General features: G+C 36.3%; 1 protein-coding gene across 4 annotated transcripts in view; it reads left to right on the forward strand.

Annotated features, from left to right (window-relative positions):
• Positions 1–27449, forward strand: part of AKAP6 (A-kinase anchoring protein 6) — a 291212-nt gene that overhangs the window by 232851 nt on the left and 30912 nt on the right. For all 4 annotated transcript variants that reach the window (XM_054828350.1, XM_054828353.1, XM_054828351.1 and 1 more), the window contains exons 10-12: positions 6299–6445; positions 9878–10102; positions 27228–27443. In XM_054828350.1, coding sequence (XP_054684325.1) covers positions 6299–6445; positions 9878–10102; positions 27228–27443 — 588 coding nt within the window. The remainder of the gene's footprint in view (positions 1–6298; positions 6446–9877; positions 10103–27227; positions 27444–27449) is intronic.

The raw sequence follows: 27449 nt of genomic DNA on the forward strand, positions 1-27449 counted from the left end.
TAATGAAGAGTTGTCTAAAGGCTTGCTTGTTTGGAACTAATTAAAGACAGATATCCTAAATAGAAAAAGGATCATGGGAATTACATTAGGTGTCTGGAGACTCGTTATTCTTTTGGTACTCTGAGTAGATTGTGGAAGTTGTTAGGGATTCAAGAAATAAGGCAAGCTAATAAAAAGTTCTATTTTTCTGGTTATTGGCCAACTATTGTATTTTTGTTTGCAATAAGATTTGTGCCAACAGGCTAGGGGCTTGAATAAAACATTTAAACATTTGTGCATTAACACATTATGGTGAAAAGAGAGTCTTGTGCTTTCACTCAGTGCATTTCAGCCTTCAATTAATGTGAAAGCACTACAATGCCTATGCAACTTCTCTTGCCTAGTGGTGCACCATTTATCATTGCAGTTTTACATTGACCTTGACACCCACTTCATTAGAATAAAGATTGTCTACCATTTAGGTTACATTGTTCCTCTGCACAGAGACCCCATGCAAATTTCTGTTCAGATAGAAGAGCTGTGAGCCTGTCAGAGGTCATCTGCATTAAATGATTGCAGCTATTTTCCAACTGCTTCTTTTCATTCTACTCAATTCAGGCTAGGAGGATCAATCAAGCCCTCTGCCTGAAACAGTGGGACTGCTGGGAATATAACTGTTTTTGGTAGTAGTGGATATGCCCTAAACAGTATTAAATATTTAATATAAATTCATTAAAGGGCATACAAAGTCTTCAAAAAGATATTACATTTATAGTAAAATTTAAAGGCTTGGGATCACCTTCCTTAAAAAGAAGGCAGAACAATGGGTACCAAACTGCATAATTTTTTAATGTAGGCAAAATTTAGTTCATGAAGTTACTTAACGTTTCTTTCAATGTGTTTATTTCTCTAGCTGCCACAGAAGGGAAGGCGTAGCAGAAGTGTAATCCGCATTTGCTACTTTCTGCAACGAAAACGCAAGGTGTCTGCAGGGGTTTAAGACAAAAGTGCTAAGATTTGTTTTGTTTTACAGGCAGGCACCCATACGCACATGCACTCTCACACAAATACATATTGTACTATTGTGCTTATTTGTAGGGGAAAAAAGCAAATGGAAATAAGTTAGCGCTCTCCTTCTTGAGTTTTCTGAGTGATATAATTGGAATTAAATTATTAATGGGAGATACTTAAAAAAGATTGTTTTATGATCTTCTATTAGAGAATTTGCAATTCATTTTAATATTTGTAGTTTGATTTATATTAAAGATAATGCAATCTATGTCCAATTAACAATACATAGCCAATGTAATATGATTTCCAGATCATGCAAATGGAATAAACTAGAAGAGGAAAAACTGATTCTTAACCTCAGATGTAATTTGCTGTGTGAGTTCTGGCAATTTTAAATGACATTGCACTTTTTAATTTTTCCAAAGGCTCAGCAGCAAATTTATCCCAATCAAGGAAGCCTATTATTAATTTACAAGGACAATTGTAGGAGTCTTTATAATTTCCCTGTGCAATTATTTGCCATAAATTGCTAATAGTGAAATACATGAAGTTTGCAAGAAACAGCAACTGCTATTTATCTAGACAGATCACTCAGCCCAGATCTTGAATGTTGTCCAGAGGTTCTAGTGCTATTCACAGCGTAAGAAATATAACCGAGCTTCTGGATGGTTTCTAAAATGTTTCACACTGATAGTACCAAAAAGGTAGAAGCATTAAGAGCTATTGTGAAGGGTAGGCTGGCCTCTAGCAGATTCCTTCACTTTGCTTGTATACAGCTGAGCTTTGGACCCTGGACTTTGGAATAAAAAGAGTCTTTGTTCATCACTGAATGGCATTAGGCATGGGCTTCCTAAGGGGCCACCATGAAGCCTAGCATGAAGAGTGCAAACATTATCCAGAAAGCGAAATGAGAATCTGTGTGAAGAGGTGATGGACAAATATTGCTTGCTATACGTGCGTTGCTATATGTTGATGTATATTTATATTACATATTTGGTGAATTTGCTTGCAGAGTATTCTGTGCTCAGTTTCATGCACGCAGTATATTTTGCGGATGCGTGCCAATGCTGACTATGCGCGCACATAGAGACACTGAACACGCATGTGTATGTATTTGTGTCTGCAGCAGTCGAAACACCCCGAAAGGCAAGTTTTGAAAATTTAAAGATCCAATCCAGGTGAAACTAAAGTTGCAGGTCACTCAGTTCTGATCTCAGTTGTATATCATACAGTGCCATTTGACTGAAGATACTTTGTTAGTATGTGAATGATGGAATGCAGAACATCTACAAATAGCACACCCTTATTCCAATAATGGAGAAAGTTCACTGGCTTAATTCTTCTGTACTTCGTAGCCATAGCTCCACTGTGTGTTCGGTATGTCTAGTCTCTTTTCACTATAACCAACAGAAGCACCATACAAAAGTCTAACAATGGATGTCTTAATCTCTCTGTGTGCTTTTAGAGCATTATTTTGAATTCCATCATGCAGGCTTTTTTTTTTTTTTTCTTTCCTCTTCTGAAGTTTTATTACAACAACAGAATTCCCAGGGAGCTTTAGGGGCAAGGTTCGCATAATATTGCCCTAAAGTTTTGCTCGAGGGGTGGAATCCGCACCCCAGTCCTGATCATCTTTTTGTGATGTTTCTCTTTCTGAAAGATGCAGTGCGCAGTCTTACAGAGTTGTTAACTGTGTACAGATTTTTTTATTGTTTACCAGACAGTGCACATCTACGAACCTTTCATGATGATTTCTTTCTCTGACCTCTCAGTGACTAGGCATCTTGTTCCTTAACACTGAGGGAGGCTGAAAAATGCTTGAGTTGCTCAATGTGTGCCTTCTATACCAGTTTCAAAATGGCTTATTCTTCTGGTTTCCATGGTGACAATTAACACTGTTACAAGGCATTGTTCCAGTCTCCATTTGGGCAGAATTTTCGGGTGTGATTTTTCACACAAAAAATGTTTTATATAATATTTTAAAGAAAAAAAGGAAAAAAGAAAAAAGAAAAAAAAAAGGGCACAGTTTAGTATAAAGTGTCTAAAATGTGTCTCAATCAAGCCTGCCTGGATTTCTTAGAATATTTTTATCAGGGGAAGTAAGGTTTTAACTTGCTTTGTTTTGAAATTCAACTTCTCGTGGTTCTAATATTTTTGCCAAACTTATTCACGGATAAATGCTACTGCCTTTTTTTTTAAACTCTACTATTTGTCCTTTGAGAAATATTGATCGCATTGACTGAGAAGGAATAAAAGCCAAAATCCTTTAACTTACATATCAATGTTTTGGATTTCTTTTGACTGGCTTCAGGAACACAAAACCAGCCATGCATGCACACAGCTAATCATGCTGTAAATATTTTGCAGTTTTTCCAATGTTGTTTAGGGGTTTTTTTCCCCGTTTTTTTAATATGACAGGTGTTGTTGGAAATTAAATATTACTCATCTATTTATTATTGTGGCGGTTGTGAGAAACCTGTGACTTTAACTTTCTTAATCTCATTTTTGGCTATTAAACAGTAATCTATATCATAGCATCCACATATTGTCACAATGGAGCAGCCTTTGCTGACTTAAAGCTGAGGAAAGAATGAATCTGAAGATTAAATTATCTTCTCACCGCAGGATTAAGTAGTCCTACCAGACTAGGGTTGTGCAGCACTGATAGAGCTGGTAGCTAATTTTTCCATGCAGCTGCTTAGAGTGTAGGTGTTTAATGGATTAAAAAATAGCACTAGCAATAGCATCTAGTGCTATCAGTTCTTAAACTGTACCTCCTGTACATTAAGCTCTTCCCTTAACTTAAAATACACCCTGCATATTAAATATCCAGGAGTGAAACAATACTGATTCTGAGTCACATACCAATACAGCTAATAACGATCTGAATTCTTTCATCTTTTACAGTTGCAGTATAATGCATTTTCTGTCAATCAGCACCTTCATCATGCTTGTTTATACAGTAGGTTACACGGTGACAAAGACAGAGCACGTACATAAAATCTAGCTTATTTATTTTTTAATGTAATAACCTTTTATAACATCTGTCACACTATTTGGATTATGCTGCACTGAATTATTTTACCTAGTCCAAAATGAAATGAAACGTCTTCTGTTTCTGTGTTAACAAGAGCATCGTAGTTAGGAAACACGCAATGTATTTTATTTCTTCATCAGTCCTGCACCGTCCAGGAACGTACCCAGCCCGGGCAGCAGCAACCGCCAGCCTAGAACAGGTGAAGAGAATTAACTAGCGGTGCCTGCACCAGTGTCACACAGCTAGAGGACTCCCTCAGTCTATTAATTCACTTGACAAAAGAAAGGGAGTCGCGCGAACTGGATTTCAGTGCCTGGCAAATTGGACTCTGGATTCCCCTTGATATTACACGTACTTATGGAAATAATTATGCAAATCCTTTTCAGCTATATCATCTTTAAATAGAAATCAGATTACATAAAGAAGATTGTAATCTCCTCCAGTAACCGTTCTAGCTGAAAAGGCAATAATACGGCGGTGTACTTGTTGAACATTTTAGTCCAATAAAATGGTGTTGCCTCTTGGCGGATCCAGGTCCCTCCTGCCACAGCTGGTTGATGCCTACTGTCACACACTTCTAAAACCTTAGCCACAGTGCAGCAAGGAGCACAAGGCAAGTTCTTTGTAAACAATTCCTTGGGTTTTACTATGCATATTCATGTAATTTTGGATACGCAGACACCTGATCAGTGTTCATTAATAATGAGAAATGGTTTAAATCACCTCATTTAAAACATTTGCTCTATGATCCACAAATGACTAATATTTGCTGAAGTTTACATAATACAAATGATGTGCATGTGTTGTGTAAATGAGAGATTAAAATATGAAACTAACAATATGCAAACATATGCATGGAAATGCTGAGGACCTGTTAGCTGAAACAGTGATTTCACACCTTTATTATTTTCTTTAAGCTGTCTCCAATTGTATTTTTGCTTTGTTTTCCTACAGAGCGTGTTCTTGGATCTGGCAAAGGCGCCCATGTTTTAAACATTCCTTATTCTAGTTTAATTTTTTTATACTTAGCCCAGTTATTAACATTTTCAGTATGAACTGCTATAGCAGTTTTCCTGGCTGAATTTAAAGCAAAGAAAGCTTAATGTTTAGGATGCAATTTGCTAATAGCTATGCATAATTTATGTATGTCTTGTAAACACCTTTGTAAGAATATGTGCTGAACTCTTGTCTTTCACTGAAAGGTGTGGTTTTGGCCGTGTCAGAAGTTCTATTTCTATGAGGGTTTTATACATAAGAGGGAGAGGGAATTAGTTTAACTATATGTAGGGTATGTATATGAGTAGATGCCTGTGTGTTAAATTTTATTTTTTTATTTACTGTACCAGCTACTAAAACATAATTAATCACTATAGTAACTATTATATTTAATATGTAATACAGCTTTTCAGAGAATACAGGTTTTAAAGACATTTATTCGCCAGTGTGTCTGTAGATTAAAATATCTTTTTATAGATTATATAAGTAATATACAGTTAAAATATTTAGAAAGTCATACTAAAGTAATTTTGAAAGAAGCTTCTGTTTTTTCTTCCTGTTTTCTCTGTCCTTTTTTTTTTCTTAACAATAAATAACAGTGCAGGAAAGAAAAGGTAGTTTCAACTTGAAGGAATTATTGGACTGTATGAGCATTGTGGCTGTTCTCGTTTGTGTGCCATTTCACCGCTCCTGTTGGTTGATGCAATAAAAAATCAACTTACTGGTATTGTGTTGTAAGGGAGTTATGCCTAATTGTTTTTCTGAGGTGAAACTCTCACGTTTTCACATGTAATAGCATTTCAGGCCCGTATATGAGACAGAATCCACAATGAGAGAAGAAATACACAGCACAGGAAACATAATTAGGAAATTATTTCCTTGCTGGGTTTTTTTTTTTTTCAATGGAGAGCCTCAGTGTTACTTGCTGAAGTAGCATATTTGAAAAATAAGATACCACTGACTTGAATGAGACAAAGGCAGCTCAAGCTTCAGATGAGAGTGTTAGTGAATATTACTGTGCAAGTGAATAGTGAGTGAATATTACTATATGTAATCAGTTGCTAACTGTCTGCATAGATACGTCACCCAGAAGGCTACGTGCTTGGTACCTAAATCTCTTATGACATGTCATGAGAAGTCCGTGTGCTTAAAAAAATAAAATCAAAAAATGGCATAGTGAGCATGATCATAACTGGGCGCGTAGAATTAAAGTTTAATTTTTTATAGCGAAAATGCTTTACAGGAGCTAATATTATCTATTTCTTTTCATTTTAGAGATACAATGTAGAAATGTCAATCAGGCACCCGAAAAAGATGGAGCTGCTTAGTAAGGTTGAAGCTCTGAAGAAAAGTGGTGTTTTACTACCAAACGACCTCCTTGAAAAAGTGGATTCAATTAATGAAAAATGGGAACTGCTTGGGGTATTTGCATTTTTATTACTGTTTGTGGGTTATGTGTACATTTTTGTGTGTTGAAGTACGCTGTCTGTCTGATTTCTAATTTGAGGCACAAATATCTCTCTCTTTCAATTCACCACGTACATTTCAAACAAGCTACTCATGCTATTATAAAAACTCCATAGTATTTTCCTCTTCTGTTGATTTTTTTTTATTCCATGCTTGTCTCCTGTCTGACTTTAATAATTTTAGTTCTTTAATACATAAAAAATGTAAGTAAAATATGCCATGTATTACGGGTATGCACCAAGTCAACTATAATGCAGTATATCTGATATACACTGACTGTCATGCTTGAGTGAATGTTAATAGAATTTATTCTGAAGGTACATGTTAGAGACATCTACTGTTTAACTATTTACTATACCCTTAAGATGAAAAGTGGGGTTGTCACTGCATATTTCAGGTCACACTGATGGCTCAAAAACAAATATGCAGATTCAGTACAAATCTGAATACCTGAAGCTAAGAATACAGCCAGGATATGTTTCATGCTGCTGTATTCAGCTCACTTTGACAAAAGCCAAAAAAGTTTCATGTAATTCATTTCACGCTATGATGGGCTGGGTCTCAGCCAAAGAGTGAGATACAAGAATCTGGCAAAAAAAGCAATATAGTGATTCGGTTACCCAGAGACTAGTGATGGCACCGTGCAGGAGACACTATTGTCCTATTGTTGTAAAACAGCTGAGAGAGAGAGAGAGAGGTCAAACTATATATTTTTCCATCCACTTCTCTCCTTAATTGCCTTCACTTCAAATCAAGGGTAAGATAAATTTATAAATTACTTTAAATGATTAATTATAGATGTGTGATATTAGCAATACAGTTACATTGCATAATTTTGCATGCTATTATCTGAGTTTAAAAAACATTTCTAATATATTACGAGTAAGCTATATGTGCAACCTGCCAACGGCATTTTAAATTCTGACTTGTGTCACTTTAGCTTATTTGGTAATGCAGTAGCCACTTTACAGAGGGTGGGGCTTTTTTAGTTCAGCACAGTTGTTTCTAATCGCTTGATTTTCTGAATGTGCAAATTGTCGGAAAATGTTAAGAGTTGCCTTATGACTACTGAGCGTATTACTTTTTAATTTTAATCTGCAGCATCACCACGAACATTTTGAAACTATTTCAACATTAATAAATTTACTGATAAAAAGGGGGCTTATTAACCTATTCTTTTACATCTGATCATGACAACTTAGATTTTCAAAATAATTTCATTTGTAAGCATTACTTTTATGATTTTCAATGTACTTAATCAGGTTAATTCAGTGGTACTGATTAGAGCTGGTAGGATATAAAACTATGAGATAAGTAACTGATCATAATTCTGAAAATCTAGAAAAACTCTGTCTTAAAAAAAATTGAAGCCCTCCACTTCTCAGTATGTTAAAATCAAAATATACCTCTGGATTAAGTTTTGGCATTAACTTCAGCATTTACAGAAAAATAAGATATAACTATTACAGTTTTTCTGCTAAATGCAATTTCATGAGTAATAAGCAGAGTTTGATAGAGTTTTGTTTAATTTAATAAAAACCTCTGCAGAAACTAACGGCACTAGGCATACTGTTTTAATTGGCATGATTACATTTTAATTGGCATGAAAAAAAATAAAGACAAGGATTTTAACTTCTAACAATGGTAAAATAGAGGGATATGGTTTTTAATATTACTTTCATCTAAGGTGAACAGTGTGGAATGGAAATACATTAGAATGAAATGTCAGTGGTGCGTACAGTTTAATCTGTGAAATTTTGTCCCCTGTGCTGAATATTACTCTGTCTCAATTGCATATTAAACAACCCTATCAAGGCAGGCATTGGCATCTGCTGTGCTGACACAAATTGTGAATTAAATGAAATTGATGTCCTCTGTCGTATATTTATGAAGACGGACCATTCTCTGAAGTATTCTGTTTATGAAGAATTTATGATTGCAAACTGTTCCAGAACAAAAAAGTGGCAATAAATTCTTTTTTGTGACCCTACCCTCCAAGGGCATTGATTTCACCTCCTGCTGCTACTTTTGTTACAGCATAAAAACAATAGCTAGTGCTGGATTCCACTGAGGGTCTTCAAATTATCAATATTTGCACCATGAAAATAGAAGGGTGTTGCCAAGAAAGCATGTTTTTCAGTTATGATCTCCTAAAGATGTTATTTACAGAATGCCACACAGTAGATTAATGTCTGTTAATCTAATTTTATTTGTGTTTTAAAGCTTATTTTTGGAAGCTAACTTCATTGTTATAAATTATTTTCCAGTAACTTTCTAAAGCATGTATTTTCAACAGACAGCCATACTGGGTCACCTAAAACTGTATCTTCATGTTACAACAATTAACCACTGCTAATTATCAGTTTAAAAGGTTATTGGATGTGATTGTCAGTGTATATTCAATATTCTACAATCAGTAGCACAGATCTAGTGCTTATAATAAGTGTCAGCCTGACAGCCTCTTATAGGTCAGATAAAATACTGCTTGCCATAGAAGAAGCAGGCAAGAGCATATCTCCCTTGTGATGTTAAAGGATTGCCTTTCAAAATAATGAAAAGGAAGGTAACTTTCTATCCCTGGCCTCTTCAGAATATTCATTATGCTCACAGCGTCCACTATCAAAATGTTATTCAGTGGTTCTTTTATTAGAAATACTACTTTGAAAAGCTGGAGTAAATTAGTTTCATTAGCCATCAGAGGTGAATGTTTATTCTGGGCCATTATTTTTAAAGTGGATGCTTAACATGGAGAACTTAAATCCGAATTTAGTTGCCTAAATAATTGGCCTGATGTTCAGGAACATTGAGGGTTTGCAATTTCTAGCTTATCGGCATCTGAATGAGTTCACCCACTTTTAAAAGCAAACCAGCTGTTTTCTGACCTAACTGCTCCTGTATACAGCCTCACCTGACAGATCGTACCTCAAAAAATATTTCAGTATTCCAGTGTTTCACCAAAAACTTAGACGGTACCTTGGATAAGGTTAGCGAACTCAGTGCTTGTCGTCTTCTCCGTTGCTGCCTAGAAACCAGTAACTCTCATGGTCATAAGCATCTAAAGCCACGGACAAATTCTGTAGAGTAACTACCTGAAAAAGTTATGTACCATTTTGTCTCCTCTGTCCGTAGTTGCTCTTAATAAACATTGATTTATCATGCTTCCAGCAAAGTCAGTGACCCAGAGAGAGCAGCATAAGTGAGAAACAAGGATACAAAAAATGAAATTGATTGAAACAAGGAAACAAAGAATGAAATTGATTGATATTAGTAGTAATTATTAAAAACTCCACATCTCTAGTCATCTAACAGATGCTTCTTGTTGCACATTAACCTGTATATATTTTGGTACATAAGACTAATCTATGTTTTCTTTATCCGATGCATTAGAAAACCCTAGGAGAGAAGATCCAAGACACAATGGTAGGGCACAGTGGGTTAGGTCCACGTGACCTGCTCTCGCCTGAAAGCGGCAGCCTGGTAAGGCAGCTGGAGGTCAGGATCAAAGAGCTGAAAGGGTGGCTGAGAGATACAGAGCTTTTCATCTTCAATTCCTGTCTGAGACAAGAAAATGAAGGAACAATGAATGCTGAGAAACAACTGCAATATTTTAAGGTAATAAAAAAACAATCATAGTTTTCATAGAGACTCCTCTTTATGGTAGGATAAAATATTTATCTTATACATAAGATAATGCAATGCATGTACATATGTAATCATATATTCATATTTTCACCTTCATTTATGTACTGTGTATTCATTCATGTTGATTTTATTGAATCTTTCCAATAATATTTATTCCTTAGACTTTTTGCAAAAGAGAGCTTTAGAGGGCTAATCACACTGCAATCGGAAAAGCAATAGTATTCTTTCATTCTACTTCACTATAAAGCTGAGTTTTGCCACAAAAAGCTTCACTCTGAATTTCACTCCCTACAACAGTTAAATTAATTACCGTGTTGTGTGACCATCAGTTTAATAGCCTGTTTCTCTGCACATATGAGTCAAGAATAGCCTATTTGAAGTTACATTTACAGAGATATAAATTTAGCATACATGAGAAAGCTTTCAAGTTTGTGGTAGATAGATATGTGGAAAAAGACATATACACTATGAGATTTGCATTAATCTAGGCCACATCTTAAGCCTAAGACTGAAGATTTATGCAAAGGAGGGAAAAGAGTTGTAGTCACAACGCTATATTCAGATGGATAAGCTCCTTCAACTGAAGGCCAGCATTCAGCTTTGCAAATGACTTAATGGAGGTTGTGTGTTTTGTTCCATTCCCCAAAAGTAGTGGGGCTGTTTAGGAAAGAGCGCTATTAAGTTGGCAAACCAACCTGGTAGAACCATGCGATTTTCTTCTGTTCATAGCTATCACTTCTAAATAAACCCTCACCTGAGTCATCATTACAGGTCACTTTACTCTGCAAGTGATCTTTGACCAAAGAATAAGAGAGGAATCACGAGTAATTGTTGAGCTTTAAAGGTAAATAGGTTTTTCTCTTCCACTAGTACATCAGGGTGTCTAGGGCAACAGTACTCTTAAGGTGATGGACAATTTATTAAATACCTACCTGAAAGGGCATGTTGCAAACACTTCTAAGCATCATTCTTATACAAGCGTTCAAGAAAACAACAGCAGAAAAATGAAGCAGTCTTCCCAATTAGTCATTCCTTAACTCTTCCTTTTCCAATCATGACGATTAGTGAGAAGGTTGTGTCAATGTAGATAAAGCTGGTAGGGATTTTTTCAGGTTCCTGAGACTGTCCATTTGAATGCAATTTTAAGTTTTCTTATGACATCTATATTTTATTTTTTTTAATGATTTGTGGTCTTCTGCTAATGGGGAAAAAAGTCATGCTGATTCTGTTTGTTCTATTGGTCAACTTCAAAGCTAGTGATTATGAAGGACTGTTGATAGACCTGCAGAACTTCACAGCAATAGTTCCATGTTTTCCATAGGAAATGCTGGATGCTTTTTATTTCTGTGGAAAATTATGGCATTTGTTTAAGTGCATAACTATGGATTTAAAAATCTAATTTCAGACAAAATTGTTTTTAAATATACATTTTTCTATATATGGCTAAGACATATATATATGAACAGAAATACCATAGCAATGTTACTTACCTATTTGGAATTGGCATAAATCTCTCAAATGAAATCTTTTAATACATATATGACATGATGTCGTGCCAAGAGCTCTAGAGATGTTAAACAGGATAGTACCACCCACCATGATGTAACCAGAGTATTTCATTACTCAGTTGATGATCTATTAATTACATAAATAATACATTAATTATTTTCAAAATGGTAGCCATTAGAGTATAAAAATAATTACCTATCAAATATGGTGAGAGCACATCACTTTGTCATATATATTAAACCATCTTTGTGTCATTAAATCTGAAATCCACTATAAGTTAAGTTTTCCATTCTTCACTGATCTCCTGGGGAAGTGTATAAAAGAGAAAATGGATATAATTAACAATACTGCAATGTATAATACATATATTTGAGAAAGAACATTTAGAACATTTTCAAAAACATTAGCTATGCCACTAGTAGGAAACCTGCTGGGGTTTAGTTTGACTTACTTTCCACTTAACTTAAGAGTTTAACCTTATTACTGCTTTCACTGTGGTAAGTGAATCATTGTTTCTTAATGGAAATTTATTGTGCTGCACCATCCCGATTACACACATAGCCACTGTACACAGAGAAACATTTTTAATAAAATAAACTCAACAATGCTGTTGATTTTCATTCCATAATGTTACGTTTTAAATTACACTTATGCCTTAGGAAAAACAGTTATTTCATTTTTTAGGTGCTTTCCTTTCATTTTGCAATGGAGGATGAATTTAATATATAGTCCACATGCAGTTGGAACCCAAGATGAGAACAATGTGGTGGGAGGAGGGGTTGTCAAATTCACTAGTAGGAAATAATTTTAACTTCTTTTATTAAAAATCATGCCATATTAATTTGAATTTTCTTTTTATTAAAGAACATACTACTGCATTACTTTTGGGATATTGCTGTACACTAATTATACTTAGCATTTCTATAGTACTGTCCATTCAAGGAGCTGTACAAACGTTAATGAACTAAGCCCCGCTAAACCTTTAAGGTTGGTATTATTATCCCCTTTTTAGAAATGAGGGAAATAAAATGCAGAGATTAAGTGAATTTTCCACGTTTTCACAGAAAGTCAATGGCTGCGTTAGGGTAGAACCCAGCTATGGTGACACTAATCTTTGGCACTAACCACAAGGCAGTCCCTTCCTTCCTTCCTTCCTTCCTTCCTTCCTTCCTTCCTTCCTTCCTTCCTTCCTCCCTCCCTCCCTCCCTCCCTCCCTCCCTCCCTCCCTCCCTCCTTCCCTCCTTCCTTCCCTCTTCCATTCTCATATGTGATGAAAAGAGACTACTTCCTTGCGTTTACCACTGTTTCTTGTTTATATTCAAAGTTCAAATCCTGCTGAATATGTTTGGCTGATTTTTTTCCATTATTATTAGCATATTTAGCTATTAGAGTTGCTAGAATATTATTAGTTAAGGTCATTACTCGGCTTATGTAAGGTTCTGTATTTATACTGGTTTTGTGGAAACTGTGGTATGCTTTGGTCAGCCCAGGGATCTCTGTACAATACGATGTGAGGCTGTTCTGCAGAGCCATTTTGTCACTCATTCCACCAGCTTTCAGTGCTCCTGGCTGCCTCAAACCTTTTCATATTTAGTTGCGAAGGAGAGGCACAAACTTTGCTTCAGTCTATAGTGACACTTGCTGGCCATTCCACAGCAGCATTAAGTGAGCTTCCAAGCGTAGCCTAACCCGGGCTCCTGTCGAGAAGGTGGGAAGAGCGAACGCAAGTTGCCCAGCTGTACAGGGGGAAGCGTGGGTTTCTTACTCCTGGCTTGTTTTCTTCTGTTGCAACATGAAAAACCCATGAGTCTTGACTAAGAAAATCAAGAGGTTGACTTAAAATTCGTGAGATCTTCATAACTATGTATACATTTATTTTATTTATTCATCCTTTTTATTTCTGTTCTGCGTTTTGAGTCCCTTGAGTTCATGTTTTCTAGCTTTTCACTGAAACAATGAGGACCAGAACCAGAAACATACTTTTTAAATAAAATACAAGATTCTCAGGTAAACACATAATTCTAGCAGCTGAAGGACCTAATGTCATGAGACTAATAATCGGCACAACTGATTTCCTAACCTAATGATGTATGGCAATTTTGTGGGTCAGGAGAGATTTGGAGCAGGAAAGAATGAGGAGCAATAATAAAAAGAATTCACATTCTTTCATGAAAGTTTTAGTAAATTTCATTTGAGTAAGGTCTAGCCAAGAATTTTTTTGCTTGTTGGCTTGTAAGTAGAAGTGTTCTGCCACATTTGCTTTTATATGTCTGGGACTTCAAAAAGCATGATGTTTTCTCTGCAAAATGCCCTCCAGAAGACAGCAAGGGAGCCTAAATGATTATTCATATATTTCTGTCACTTGCAATAAAACTTACAACTTTAAGCATTCAATATAGAGAAATGACCCATCAGCATCAGAAAGGTAGTTGTTATGGCTTTGGCTCACAGATCGGCTACTCAAGAACAAGCCTAGACTTGCGAGTATCTGTCCATCTCCAAATCCCTTCTCAATCACGTAGAACTGGGAAAGCTTCTATTGCTTTTGGTAGCAAGATTTATAAAGGAGCCTGTTCTCCTTCCAGGGGAAACAGGATTTTCCTGTTCAGAACAAGATTTTAGCAGAGGTTTTCTGCTAAATGGTGTTCTTTGGCAACAATAGTGTTTCATTTCATGTAGTTTTCTGATCTGGTTATATTTGAAGCAATAAGCAACATGCTATATATATTGTCATGCCTGTCTCCTAAATCTGTATTTGAGCCTTAAAAGAAGAGAAGTCTGATTTTCAGCAGTACTGAAAGCTTGTGGTTCTCATTGACTTTAGTCAATGTATTCATTGAAAAGAAAGAAATCAGACTGCCTATTCGTAACAAAAAAATGTTGGAAATGTTTTCTCATTTAGTATTTCTAAAAGTCAATGGTCTATTGAATTCCATAGCTAGTAGTATTTGTAGCCATTTCTGTTTGCCTTGTAAACAGTGTAAATTATCTGATGCTTGTAACTATTTCTAATGACTAGACTCACTCAGAAGTGTAGGTTTTCATCTTCCACTAAATTTGTGACTTAGCATACCAGATGATACAATTTCATTTAAAAAAAAAAAAAAGTATTTCTCAGCACCATCTCTTATTTCTCCAATGCCTGAAGCAACTGAACTTTCTGATTAAACAATATAGGTTGCATTGGTAATTAACAATCAATCAGTTAATCAGTATTTCTTATGATACTTTATATTTAACTGAAAAGTTTGCATAAGAGTCAGCACTGCACATCTTACAAGCAATTCAATTAGACATAATTCTATCAACTAAAACACAAGTGAGTTTGGGAGCATATAAGATTATGGACAAGCTGAAATCAAAGAAAAGTATTAATTCTGAGTAAAGGTTTGGAGACTCAGAGATTGGAGAAAAGTGCTGGCTGTTACTACAGGTGCCAGGAATCACTTTTGCTACTGCATTTTGGATACTTTACAATTTTTGGAATGATGTTCCTGGCAGAGCTGCAATCAAAGAATTACAGAAATTCAATGTGCATGTAACAAAAGTATGCAAAACCGTTTCCAATAAAAAGTCCAAAAGAAGTCAAGGAGGATTTAATTTTTATACCTCTAAGATGATTAAAAAAAAAGTTGTAATAATTTTATTAAATATCTCAAAAAGAGTGTGACTTCAGAGCCCTAAATCTTGTCACAGATGAAGAAATGTTTACCCAAATTTTGTATGGATTAAATTTTAACAAACAGGAAGGCATGCAGTATTAAGTCATATGAAAAACAGGTAGGATTCCAAAGTCAAATGTAGCCTGATGCCACTTACAATGGTTTGAAGCAAACTCAGACTGAATTTACATGACCCACCATCCCAAAGCAGCACTTCTGTAGACCACTTAAATGAGAAGCCACTTCTTTATAGTAAAGCAGCTCTACATATTTTTTGCCAAAAATGTGGTATTTAGGCCCTAATACAATACGTGGTTTTATAGATCTAATTTGATTTTAATATATTCAAATATCAATGCTCAGTACTATATATATATATGTACACACACACATGGTACTCAATACTTAATATACTCAAATGTATCTCAAATTTTGATTTAATTTTCTTATTACTTAATGAAAGAAAGTTCAGTTTGTGTTTCAATAAGCTCTCCCCGTTTAAAGCAATACCCATATAATTTACAGTTCCCATTTAGGACTAAATATCCCATCTGAGATAGCAGCTTTCATTCCATCATCCCATTTAGATTGTGAAGCTTAAACTGTGAATTCTCTCAGGTTTTTTACATTGTTACTTAGTTTTTAATTAATCAAAATCTCAAAATTAATCATAAACACCATCTAATTGTCTAAAATCATTTTGCCCCACAAGTGCTCCCTTTGCTGGGGGAAAGAAAGGGACACAGAAGATCTAGCCACCAGGGATGGTTAGATCTGACATGCTGCAGGGTTCCACAGAGCTGTCATGAAGTATCTACATGCAGTTCTACTTCAACAGTGGCAATGGGCTTCTGAATTGAGATCGGGGTGTGGGATAGAGGTTACTGTAGTAACAAGAAGAACCCTGAGTTCAGCGGAGCTCAGATACAGCAGTACATTGAATCCTTTGGTGGAGGAGAAAATAGCCTAGTGGCAATTTTCAGGCTACTAATTCATATTTTGCTTCCTCCTAGGTCTGTTTTTTGTACTGTCCCCTTATGTCTGGTATACCAAGATGATTACCATGCAGACAGCATAGCCATATGGTAGAGTTATGTTAAAACTGGCTAGCTTTACATACCTTCAGTGCAGAGATCTTTGAGCTTCTTTTATAGTAATTGCGGGGGGCAGGTGGGAAGCACTTTGGGGATGTAATTAATCTGTTCTGTTTTAGGCATCTGGCTACGGAGAAGATATACTGTACCTCAGAATATCTACTTCTAAATGACTAGCTCAGGCATCAAGTTCCCCATTAGCTCAGATGAATCCTACTCAAGGAATCCATCAGAAATGTCTTTAAGACTTGAGGGGCTTGAAGATGTTGCGACAACTGCGATCCCAGCTAAGAAAGATTTACTGCTAATAGCTGTGAGGTTCTCCCACACTAACTACAGGCTTATTTCTTTTCCAGAAAAGTTGAGCCCGAATTTCTCTCTCAGCCCTCCTGAATGTGCAATAGTGTGCTTGTTTGAACCAGTGTCACCCTGTTAACTGGAACTGGTGAGAAGGAAGCAATGGGGCTCTTGTCCCTGTCTTTCTTACTGTACTGGGATGGTCTGCATTTAATTCCCATGTCATGAGTAGGCTTGTAAGACTTGAGGTCTGACTCAAGCTGACTAGAACAGAAGACACTCTGTCTTACAGTGAAAACTGTCCAAAACTGGTCATTACAAAGTAAAACTTGCAATTTCATAGCGACAAATGGCTTACAGTTCCTTTCCCAAACCTTTTGCATCAATGACATCTGCGGACTTTGGGCTATATTTCCCCTCTCAGTCATGGCCTCTTGAAGAGTCAGATGTGTAGAAGTGAAAATAGCTGACTTGACTTCTTTTGAGAGAACATTCTCAATTCCATCACTTATTATTGTCATTATCATTGAAGATATAATTGATTTTCTGCTTTTGACCCACCCAAATGACTACTTGAAAATGTGACTGCTTATTGTCCTACTGTTGTCTTGAAGATTTATTTACTACAAAACCAGAATCTTTCTCCTCTGTTACTATCAACCTGGAAAAGTAAAAAGGAGAAGAAAGCAAAAGATGACGAAAGAAAAAGAGAAATAAATATTGACCCTAAAAATAAGACAAGATTGACCTGCACTAGTTTACAGCGAGGGCTGGTACTTTGGTTGGCCTCTAGGCTTTATTTCCTTTGTTAGAGATAACGCATAGAAAAACAAGTACAGTGTGGACTGGAAATATAAGAGAGTTAACAAAAATTCACTGTACTGTCTCCATTAAGGTCCACTTTGTACTACTGCATGTGATTACACGATTTATTTGATTGTCTATAACTGCCCCTTTGGAGCCATAGCATTGCATTTTCAGGTGCAAATCTCTCTGATATTAGTGGATTATTGATTGAATAGTGTTCTCTGGAGCCATTAAATCCTACTAACGAGGTTTTTCTTTAATTGGTGGATCATTGACCTAGTAGACCGTTGCCTAATTTTGGTTTCAGTACTGGACAAGTTTCCCAAGTTTCATCTTTGCATGTAAGTTAATAGATCATAGTCCCAATAGGGAATAGTGTTATAGACTGTATTAGTACCTTTACTCACACTAAAAATAATTTCATACTGCCAGGAAACCCATTGATTTTAGTAGAATTATTTGCAGGGTGAAGTGTAATTTAGTATGAGTAAGAATATGAGTGTAAAAAGAACAGGCCTTCAGTATACATTCTGAAGTGTTATTGCAATCCTTATCAGGTATATTATGTATCACAGGTATGAGATGTCAGTCAGGAATGGGATTTGCAGACTGGCAACGTCTTACTAGAGACAGCAGAGTGGCATAAATTATGCTTGCTGCATAAAGTCAATGGGTAAAAAAAAAAAAAAAAAAAAAAAGTATGTGGATTCCTGTCCTTTGCAGGATGATTCCCTTACTGGTCTGTTAGGCAAGCGCTGCATTTCCTCATCTCAGAATAAAGCTGAAGGCCTGGCCTCTAATCTGATGGATTATCTGTGCATTTTGGCAATGCCTGGTCATGCAACGACATTTGTCGTGCACCACCTTTCCCTTTATCACAGTGACGCTTATTTTCATGTTTTGGGCACCATAAGAGGAACCTCATTATGTTCTCTAGTCTAAGCTTTAGTGAAGGGAAGAAAGCCTGTTTCATGCCAACTTTGCTTTCATCCTATCTAGTCTTCTTACCCCAGTCCTGTGGTCCAGGCAATGGAGGAATGGCAGTTGACGGTGCAATAATAGGAGTAACGCTGAGCCTCTAAGACCGTCATACACAAACAGTCACCTTTGGCTTTTGACGACCCTTAGATTTTGACTGCCGTTCACAATTCATCTTGACCACATCACCTGCTTTTGTCCTCACCTCTAATTCTAGCCTTCTCCTAGCCCTGGGGCTAAACTGTGCATGTCAAAGTCATGTCTGCCTAACTTGTAGAAAAGGCAAGTTAATGTTAATTTAAAATTTAACATATTTATGCCAACACTTGCCTAAAACTTATTATGCAAGTAAGATACTGAGGTCGGCTATGAGATCTGAGTGAACTTACCTCATCGCAGTGCTGCCTGGCTCTGGTTGATTCTGCTGCAAGTAACTTCTTTTGTTGGGGACTTAGTTTTGTCTGGAGCTGAAACAAAAAAATGTGTGTCTCTGTGTGTATTTATGATTAAGATATGGCAAAAGAGTGAAAATTATGTTTTTATGCTTTAATGATATATCCATTCTGAGGATGCGTTGCTTTTTTGAAACAAGATGAGGAACACCATTTCTAGAAAAGCCCGCTTGTTGTCCTTGTGCGTATACAGATACACATGAAAGCACCATAATATATTTTCCTCTGTTTACCCTGGAGCAGCTCAAGCTGTATGTTTTTGAATCCAGGCTAAATTTGCTTCACTGACACAAGAAAAAAGCCAAAGGAAATCTCTTTTTCCTTACTCATTAGATGTGTTTATTTTCCCTTTCCTATCACCCTGCCTGTCCTGAAGACTCCAAAAGATTAGTCTAATTTATTTTATGTTTGCTGCTTTCCCATAAAAAGGTAATACCAATGCACTGCAGGATGTTTTTTCCTGTAATTCGGAACAGGGTAAACTCTCACTACATTTCAGAATATACCAGGCCCATTGCACAGGGACAGCAAAAATGCATGTCTACCATCTGTGGGGGAACTAGATTAAGAAAGGGAGTAAGTACAATATTATTAACATCTGAACCTCAGCCTGAGGGTTACAGGTATTGATGTACATCTGTGCAAGGAAGTTTTTCTTTTAAATCCTCTCACATAGTTCTGAGGCAAGATACAAAGTTTTAACAGTTTTAACTGTTCATTAAAGATGGCTGAAATTCTGATACCTAAGAATTTTTAGGCAATTGGAGGGGGTTTCTTGGCACCTAATGAGTGATGTATGCTGAGAAACATCTTGATTTCTTTTAAGCTGTAATTCTAAGTGAATTCCAACAACTGGAAGTAAAGTTGAGCCTAATTTATGCCTTACTAGATTTTTTAAAGTTTCCACCTCTACCGTAAGTCATTTAATCTCTTGAATTTCCACACACATTCATTGGAAACTCTGCCCAGTGTGGTGATCTAGCAAAAAATTCAAGTTTGCGATGTCCGCTACAGGCAAATGAATTTTTGGGTAGTGTGGTTCAGGATTCATTACAAAAGCAAAGTGCAGCACTGATATTTATCCTGTCTGATGCTTTCCCTACTCTTATTTTAGCATTTTCTGGGGGCAAAAAAAGAAACCCTAGCAAATTGTGCCACTTCTTTCACTATTTCTCTGTTGGATCTGTTTCTCTGGAAAGGGAACTTCTCAATTTGAATGAGAAGAGGGCACGAACCGAAGGCATTTATAAACACAAACAGTGCCAGACTAGAAAAATGGATCTTCCTGCCATCACGTCTGGCTCCTCTGTCTCAATGACTTGGCTTATCCCCTGGAACCAACTTAACCCCAACTTTGCAGTGTGTAGTAAATAGCTCTAAAATATTTCAGTGTGAAAATGAATCTAATTAATCCCCTGTATGATACACAAGAAAAATAAGACTTGAAAATCTACGTTGTATTTCAGTAGGGAAGATGCATTTAAATCCGACACTAGTTTTCTTTTATTTTTAAAAGTTACCTTCCTGTAATTGCACACTAGTTTAGCGCTAAGATGGGAGCATCTTAACAATAATGGGCACTTTTTTAACAGATTATTGCCAAAAGTGCATTCTTTATTCCAGGGAGACACTGTAATAGATACCAGCGCTTTAGTAATGATACAAGCAATCTGTAAGCTATTATAGTTTCTTTTATAGTAACTTAATCTTCATATTGTTTTATATGTCTGGAATTTTAATAGTTTTTTTAATTTATGAAGAGAAGTGTATTACATATTACTAGTTGCGTGGGAATATGAGCTAAATATCAGACCATTGAACTATATGCTTACAAACAAATATTTTGCAGTACTTAAACGAGTATAAGGAATAGAACAAAGAAATTAAAGAATGTCGTACAGATATAATAGCAGCTCTTATGGAATGAGCCCAGAAGCATCTGTTCTGGATTGTTACTGTTTTTAATGCATATATTGTACTTCTGGAAAAAAATGGGAAAGAACATGGGTACTTTTAGAATGCTATTTAAAATAAATATTTTATTTAAAATAAATATATTTACCTAATTAACAAATTTATTTGCATTATTGATTGCAAATAAACACAAAGTCCCATGTATTTTTTTAATGCTAGTGAAATGAATGAATGAATATTTAACCTAACTCTGTTAAGCACTTGATTACATGTGGAACACAAGGTCCTATGTCAATTCTTGAAGCCAGTGCAAAAATGAAGTATTTTTTCCTATTAGTTCATTGCCAGTTTTAATACATATAGAAACAGACACAGTTCAAAAGGAATATAGTGAACTGTGCTCAGACTTGTAAGAGAGATATCGTAACACTTTGCTAAGCAGTGAGATACCGAGAGATATGATCAGCGTAGCAATTTAGTGGTTGTAATGTTATTAAAAGTAAGGCTTTTAAATAGAGAGAACCAGTTCACTGTTTTGGAAGAAGTCATAGTCTACTTTAAACTGTCATTCTGTATTTCTGACTTGCAATTAGATGATATTTCTAAAATGTCAGTCCCAGATTCTGTTGTGACCGTCATCGTAATAAAATGTGACAGCAAAGATATTATATCAATACTTTTTCCATAATTAGCATTAAAGATCTCTCAAGGGTTAAGTACAAAGGTTTTCCACTGAATGGTCTGCAAGCCTTGTGCCTTTAAAATCTTTTAATATAGCCAAGACTGGTGACAACCAGGAGACAAATCTATGAACAAACCCGTTTGGAGAGAATAGTTTTGTGGTGTGTGATGTATGTTACGTAAATGAGCTTATTAGGACTCTCATCTATTTTATTATTGGTGCCCAATTTAATAGAGGCATTTAAAAAACAATATTTCTGCCTGACTCCTTGAAATGAAGAAGATACATTGATATAATTGAGAGCAAATGATTGCATGTTGTGCCATTTAATCATGTCATTTTTCAATTGCTGTTTTTTGCACTTCACTGCATACTTATAGAATATTTAGCTTCAGTATAGATTAAGTCCCACAGTATGCAACTGAGTAGAGTTCCCATATTAGGTGACATTTTCCTTTAACCTTGAAATCAGCAAAAGCAGACAGGTTTGGCAGTATTTTTCTAAAAGATGACAAGTCATCATTCATTTCCTATCTTTGTCATTTAGCTTTTTTATTTTGAGGAATTACTTTTTTTTTTTTTTTTGAGGAATGATTTGGTTTCTCTTTCATTCAATAACAGAAATTCTTATTTTCATCATGTGTCTTGTAAAGATGGAAATACAGGGATACATCACCCCAGACAAGAGAAGTTCCAACTGGCATGGCCATTTCACAGAAAACACTGAAAACTAAATTTTATCCAGCAATTGCAAGCATATTATTTCCTGTTTTCCCTCTATTGGTGTATTAGTGATGTTAGCTGTGATTCTTAAAGTTTTACATTAGCACATTTGAAAACTGAAGTGGTGCACAAGCCAAAAATCAGATGTAAAAAGGCAAATTACATTTTTTTAAGAGTTGCAGTTTGATTGTTGTAGTCAGAAGGGTAGCTTCCATTCTCAGATTTTTGCCTTAATTTCTGCATATGGCTGTTGTACAAAATAACAACAGTTTCGTCTTCGTTTCGTCTTCCATCAGGCAACAACTGATGCAATAGGAAGGGCACCGTTCCCTCCCTCACATACCCACATCCTGTAACAAGGAGAAAGGGTAAGCCTTTAGCAGACCACAGTTAGACAGAAACTTCCTCTTGGATCTGGGCGTTCCAGATTTATCTGCAGTCAAGCTTCTTTCGTTTTCCTAAAAACACCCAGCATTGCTCATACGTGGAAACGCTACATAAGCCTAGAAATAACATTTGTCTCAGCATACCTTGGCATTTCTTCTGAACCTGAAAGCACAAAGAAAATCCATCTGTTACTATCTGTCATCTTCCAACTATTTTCAAAGCTCTGGGCACCTCTGACATGGACCATTGTTATTCCTAATTGCAGAGTGAAAGCAAGAAAGATGGAAATGGTTGAAAGAACTTCAGATCACCTCAAATATATGTGGATTATGTGGATTTAAGTGAGCTAAACTAATCTTAAACTGACTTTTAAACTATTTTTAAGCACAACCAGTCCCCCAGAATTCACTGAGAACCTTAGTACTTTTAAATGATCAATACTAAACACCTGCTCAAGAGCTTTGATGTAGCAGTGCTTCAGTGGCCACCTCATCTACCATGTTGTGTGAGAAAGCCTACTTCCCGTCCATGTCCGTCAGTCGTGCAGAACAGGCAGCGCAGCACAGCTCAGGCATTCATCCCCTGCAGGAAGGCTGAGGGATGAAGGGGGACCGAGGCTTGAGACTCTAGTATTGCTCAACTTCCCACCTTTCTATGCCTCCCACGCTCTCTGGCGCTGCCTAAAGCTGCGCACGTGTTTCTGGTCATGTGCCATTCGCTTAGGAGTCACACAGCTATGCAGAGCACCTTCTGTTCAGATCATGGCTACTTCCATCCCCATAGATAGTGCCATTAGCCCATGGCTTGGAAAGAGTGTTTGATGTCATTTGACTCAGCAGGAGCTTTTCCAGATGATTTAAGGCATGGTATTAACAAGCTGTGAAAGTAGTTTCAGCTAGCCCTTTTTAGCTATGCGGGTGATAACTTCAAAGCACTGAAAATAGGAGTAGGCAGAGGGAAGAAAAATCTTCCAAGATTCTAACAGCACAGACAGGAATCCTCAGTATGGGAAAATATGACTTGTAACAACATTATAATGAATAACACCTCAATGTTATCATAGTATCTGTTGTGAAGCAAAGGACTCAGGCACAAAGTCAAGTTCGTACACGGCAGCTGCAGTTACTGTGTATGCTCTTAGCCTGCAGCAAGAAAGTCAAATGCATTAATTTAAGTCTCGCTGCAAATGATATAAGTGAATGTGTTTCTCCCCCATTTGCAAAGGTATGGATTGTATTTACAGTTATCACAGCTCAACGGACACATGATAGTGTGAGGAGCCACAATCGAAAGTGTCTGATCTCTTAATCTATACTTCAGCAAATCTTCTGCACACACAGGAGCCTAAGTGATCCTCCTCAGTCTCCTGTTAGATCATTTCCTAATTTTCTGAACCATCAGGTACCCAGTAGCTTATTGTAGCAGCTGTAGACCATCAGACCCAAGCCTCAGTAGAGATACTAATAATCTTTTTCCCTTTTTTTTTAATTAGTCATGAATTATAGCTGTTAATTCACAATGTAGAATGTACCTTGCAAGTAATTAAAGTAACCACGGTCCTGGAAGCATACTTGGTGTGTACAATTGCCATATTGGCAGGTTTTTATGCCATTTTAACAGTAGCGGAATTTGGATGGGTGTACAACACTGTGAGATGTCATGTCACAGGATATGGGCAATTATTGTCTCCCTTTAGGACACTGTATACCAGACCCTAATACTGCTTAGATCCATTATTGCTAGTGCTGTTATACAGGGTTTAAAGATGTCTTTACATGATTAAGTTCTCTGGCTTTTAAAGTATTGTTACTATAGCCAACTCTTTCAACACGCTGTAAGATACAAGCACTTCATTCTTCTCCTGTTTAATATTAACCATAATATCATGTAATAAAATTGAAACAAAAGTGCCATAGGCCTAATTGTACTGTCACAGCCATGTAAATCAGAAATAGCTTCAGTAAAGCTACTGTTATTATGCTGGTGTAAAATTGATGTAAATTGGAAATGACTTGGATGTTGTAGCTCTGCCTTCAGATAACACAATGTAAAGGCCTCACTTAAACTCACATATAATGGCTTATGAATGAAATACTCTTTACCTCATCATATTATATGGTATTGTATCAAAAATGAACAATATTTATAGGGGATGACATAATCGGATAGATCAAGGTAAGTTAATGTTATGGGGCCAGATTCTGAGCTGTATTGACTTCCATGAAGTTAATACATAGATTTTGACTGCCATCAGTATATAACTTACCGTCACTTCCAGAAAACTGAATTGCTTAGCTGTTACACAATGTAAAATGAGAAGCCAGACTGTAGGTAGATTTTTTGGTTTGGTTTGGTTTGGTTTTTTTCTGATGTGACATTAGGCTAATGAACAGCATCAGAAAGGAAATGTGCCGGATGTGGTGGTTACATCAAGAACTATGTAGGAAACTAGTAATGAACTCTAGGAAAATAAATAAGGGCAAGTTCAGGAAATGTAAGTGAAAATGCAGCTCTGGTATAAATTGAATAATAAAATTCCTGGTCATATTTTGCCATAAATAGTGGTTTGGGAATTTGTCATTCACCTTATTTAAAATTCAGAAATATTAAAGGTACAGGGTTCTCTCATTATAGAAGTAATAGAATTCTAGCTATTACAGAGTTAGGGTAATTTAAATAGCTATAGAATGCATTATATCAATAAGCGGAACATCTGTATGAAATGTCCACCTGCTGATATACTACTCAATGTACTTTACAATGAAATGTACTTAATCATTTTAAGACGTCTTCTAATGAAGCCTTATCGGGATTAACATTTTGAACACAAATACTTTTAGGCATTAAAACTTCTGCTTTAAATGAGATTGCATTGTCTTGTTTACCCTTGTTGATTAATAAGCAATCTGTTAACTGTTAGAACGGCCCAATTGTGCCAGTGAAAGTAGATTAGTAATTCAGCTATGTTTGTGGGTTTAATCATCATTTCTCTTGAAGGCTTTGAACAAAAAAAAAATCATTTGCACACTATCTGTAGGCAAAGAAAAGATATATATTTTTCGATGTTTTGCTTCAGACTTTCAGCTTAGTGTTATTGATCAAGCACACACTTCCTGCAGCAAAATACTCATTTGAGGTACAACATTTCTAAGTATAAATTCCAATTTTAAAAGAAAAAGTGATACAAAAATCTGGAACTTGAATTCACTTTCTATAGAATGCTATTGTTTTGCTAATAAAATTCAGGAGCGCAGGTCCTGGTTTTTTATCAGTTAACGCTTGTGAACAGCTTTGAGAGATGCGGTGGCTTTTTTGTTTGCTTGTTATGATTAACTGGAGGCTTAAAGGCAAATACCCTGTCTTCAAAAAAGATGATAGTTCAGATTTTCTCATGGGGTCATGCACTTTCATCTGTGGCATCCCACAGAGGGAAACAGATGTTGGCAAGTTACAATTTAAATTATCTGGAAAGCTCCCACGTGTGGAGCACAGTCCTGTTAAATTCAGGAGTAGCACAGGCCTGTGATAATAGTTGAATACTTGAACCATGCAATGCCATAAAAGTGCAGCGTCTCAGAGGCTGGGCTGAAGCAGTCATCCTCAGATGTGTTTGTGCCTTCTGTACCCCAGCTTCATAGGTATTATTAAAACCCATTATGAGTTAATAAAATCCTGATTTGATGTTGAATGACGGTAGAGTGTGATTGTGGATAAAACCACGCTTGAAAGCACTCTATGCCATTAACTGCTTCCGGGTGGTAGATCTCTCTTTAGTTTTGGCATGTAGGATGCATTATTTATACTGCTGTTCAATGAGATTCTCAGTGCAGTTACTTGGGTTTCTGGCGTAGAAACAACATATCCTGGCTCCCATCAATATTCAGCAATATTAGGGCTTTGCGATTGCCTCCCATCGTGCAGTTCACGTCAGACTGCATTCTTGGTAGCACTGGAATCGGTATGATGAAATAAATGCAGTGAATTACTCATCTTTAAGAAGGCCACAGTTATCACAGTATTCCTACATTTACTTAAATATGGAACTACCCTGGAAATATTTCATGATAACCAAAAACATCTGTAAAGAATTTTATACTGAATTTTCTCTTTCCTTAAGGTTTCTCCTCTGACAGGGTACATATGACCCATAATTTCTATTGTTTTTTCTAAAAATATATATATTCTCATTGCATGACTACAATTTTTTCCCCCCATTTTTTCCTGAAGAATTTCTGAAGCTGATTACTGTCAGGATAACTCATTTCAGATGTATCCCAGTTGAATGAAAAAAAAAGGAAGAATAAACCAGTCTACACCATAAAACTTTCAACATTATTGAGACAGTTAGCTATGTATGGCATTTGTTTGAAGAAGACTGAAAGTAGCTTTACTCTTTTGTGCTATTAAGATTAAGACTGTGTTTATCTGAAAATAAAACGCTAAGCTTTGACACTAAGTATGGGAATTTATGGAAGAGCTGAAAAAACTATTGTAAGACAGAGATTGGGCACCATTTAATATCAGATAATAATTAATGTTTCAATTTGCAAAGTATTCCACACTGACATCTGTTGTTTGTCTGTCCTGCAGTCTCTATGCTGTGAGATCAAACAGAGACGTCGTGGGGTAGCCTCTGTGCTGCGATTATGCCAGCACCTCCTGGATGACCAGGAGACCTGCAACCTAAATGCAGATCACCAGTCCATGCAGTTGATAATCGTAAACCTTGAGAGGAGGTGGGAAGCCATTGTCATGCAAGCTGTCCAGTGGCAAACAAGGCTACAGAAGAGATTGGAAAAAGACTCGGTGAGT

The sequence above is a fragment of the Grus americana genome, chromosome 5 (genome assembly GCF_028858705.1).
Source record: "Grus americana isolate bGruAme1 chromosome 5, bGruAme1.mat, whole genome shotgun sequence".
Lineage (NCBI taxonomy): Eukaryota > Metazoa > Chordata > Aves > Gruiformes > Gruidae > Grus > Grus americana.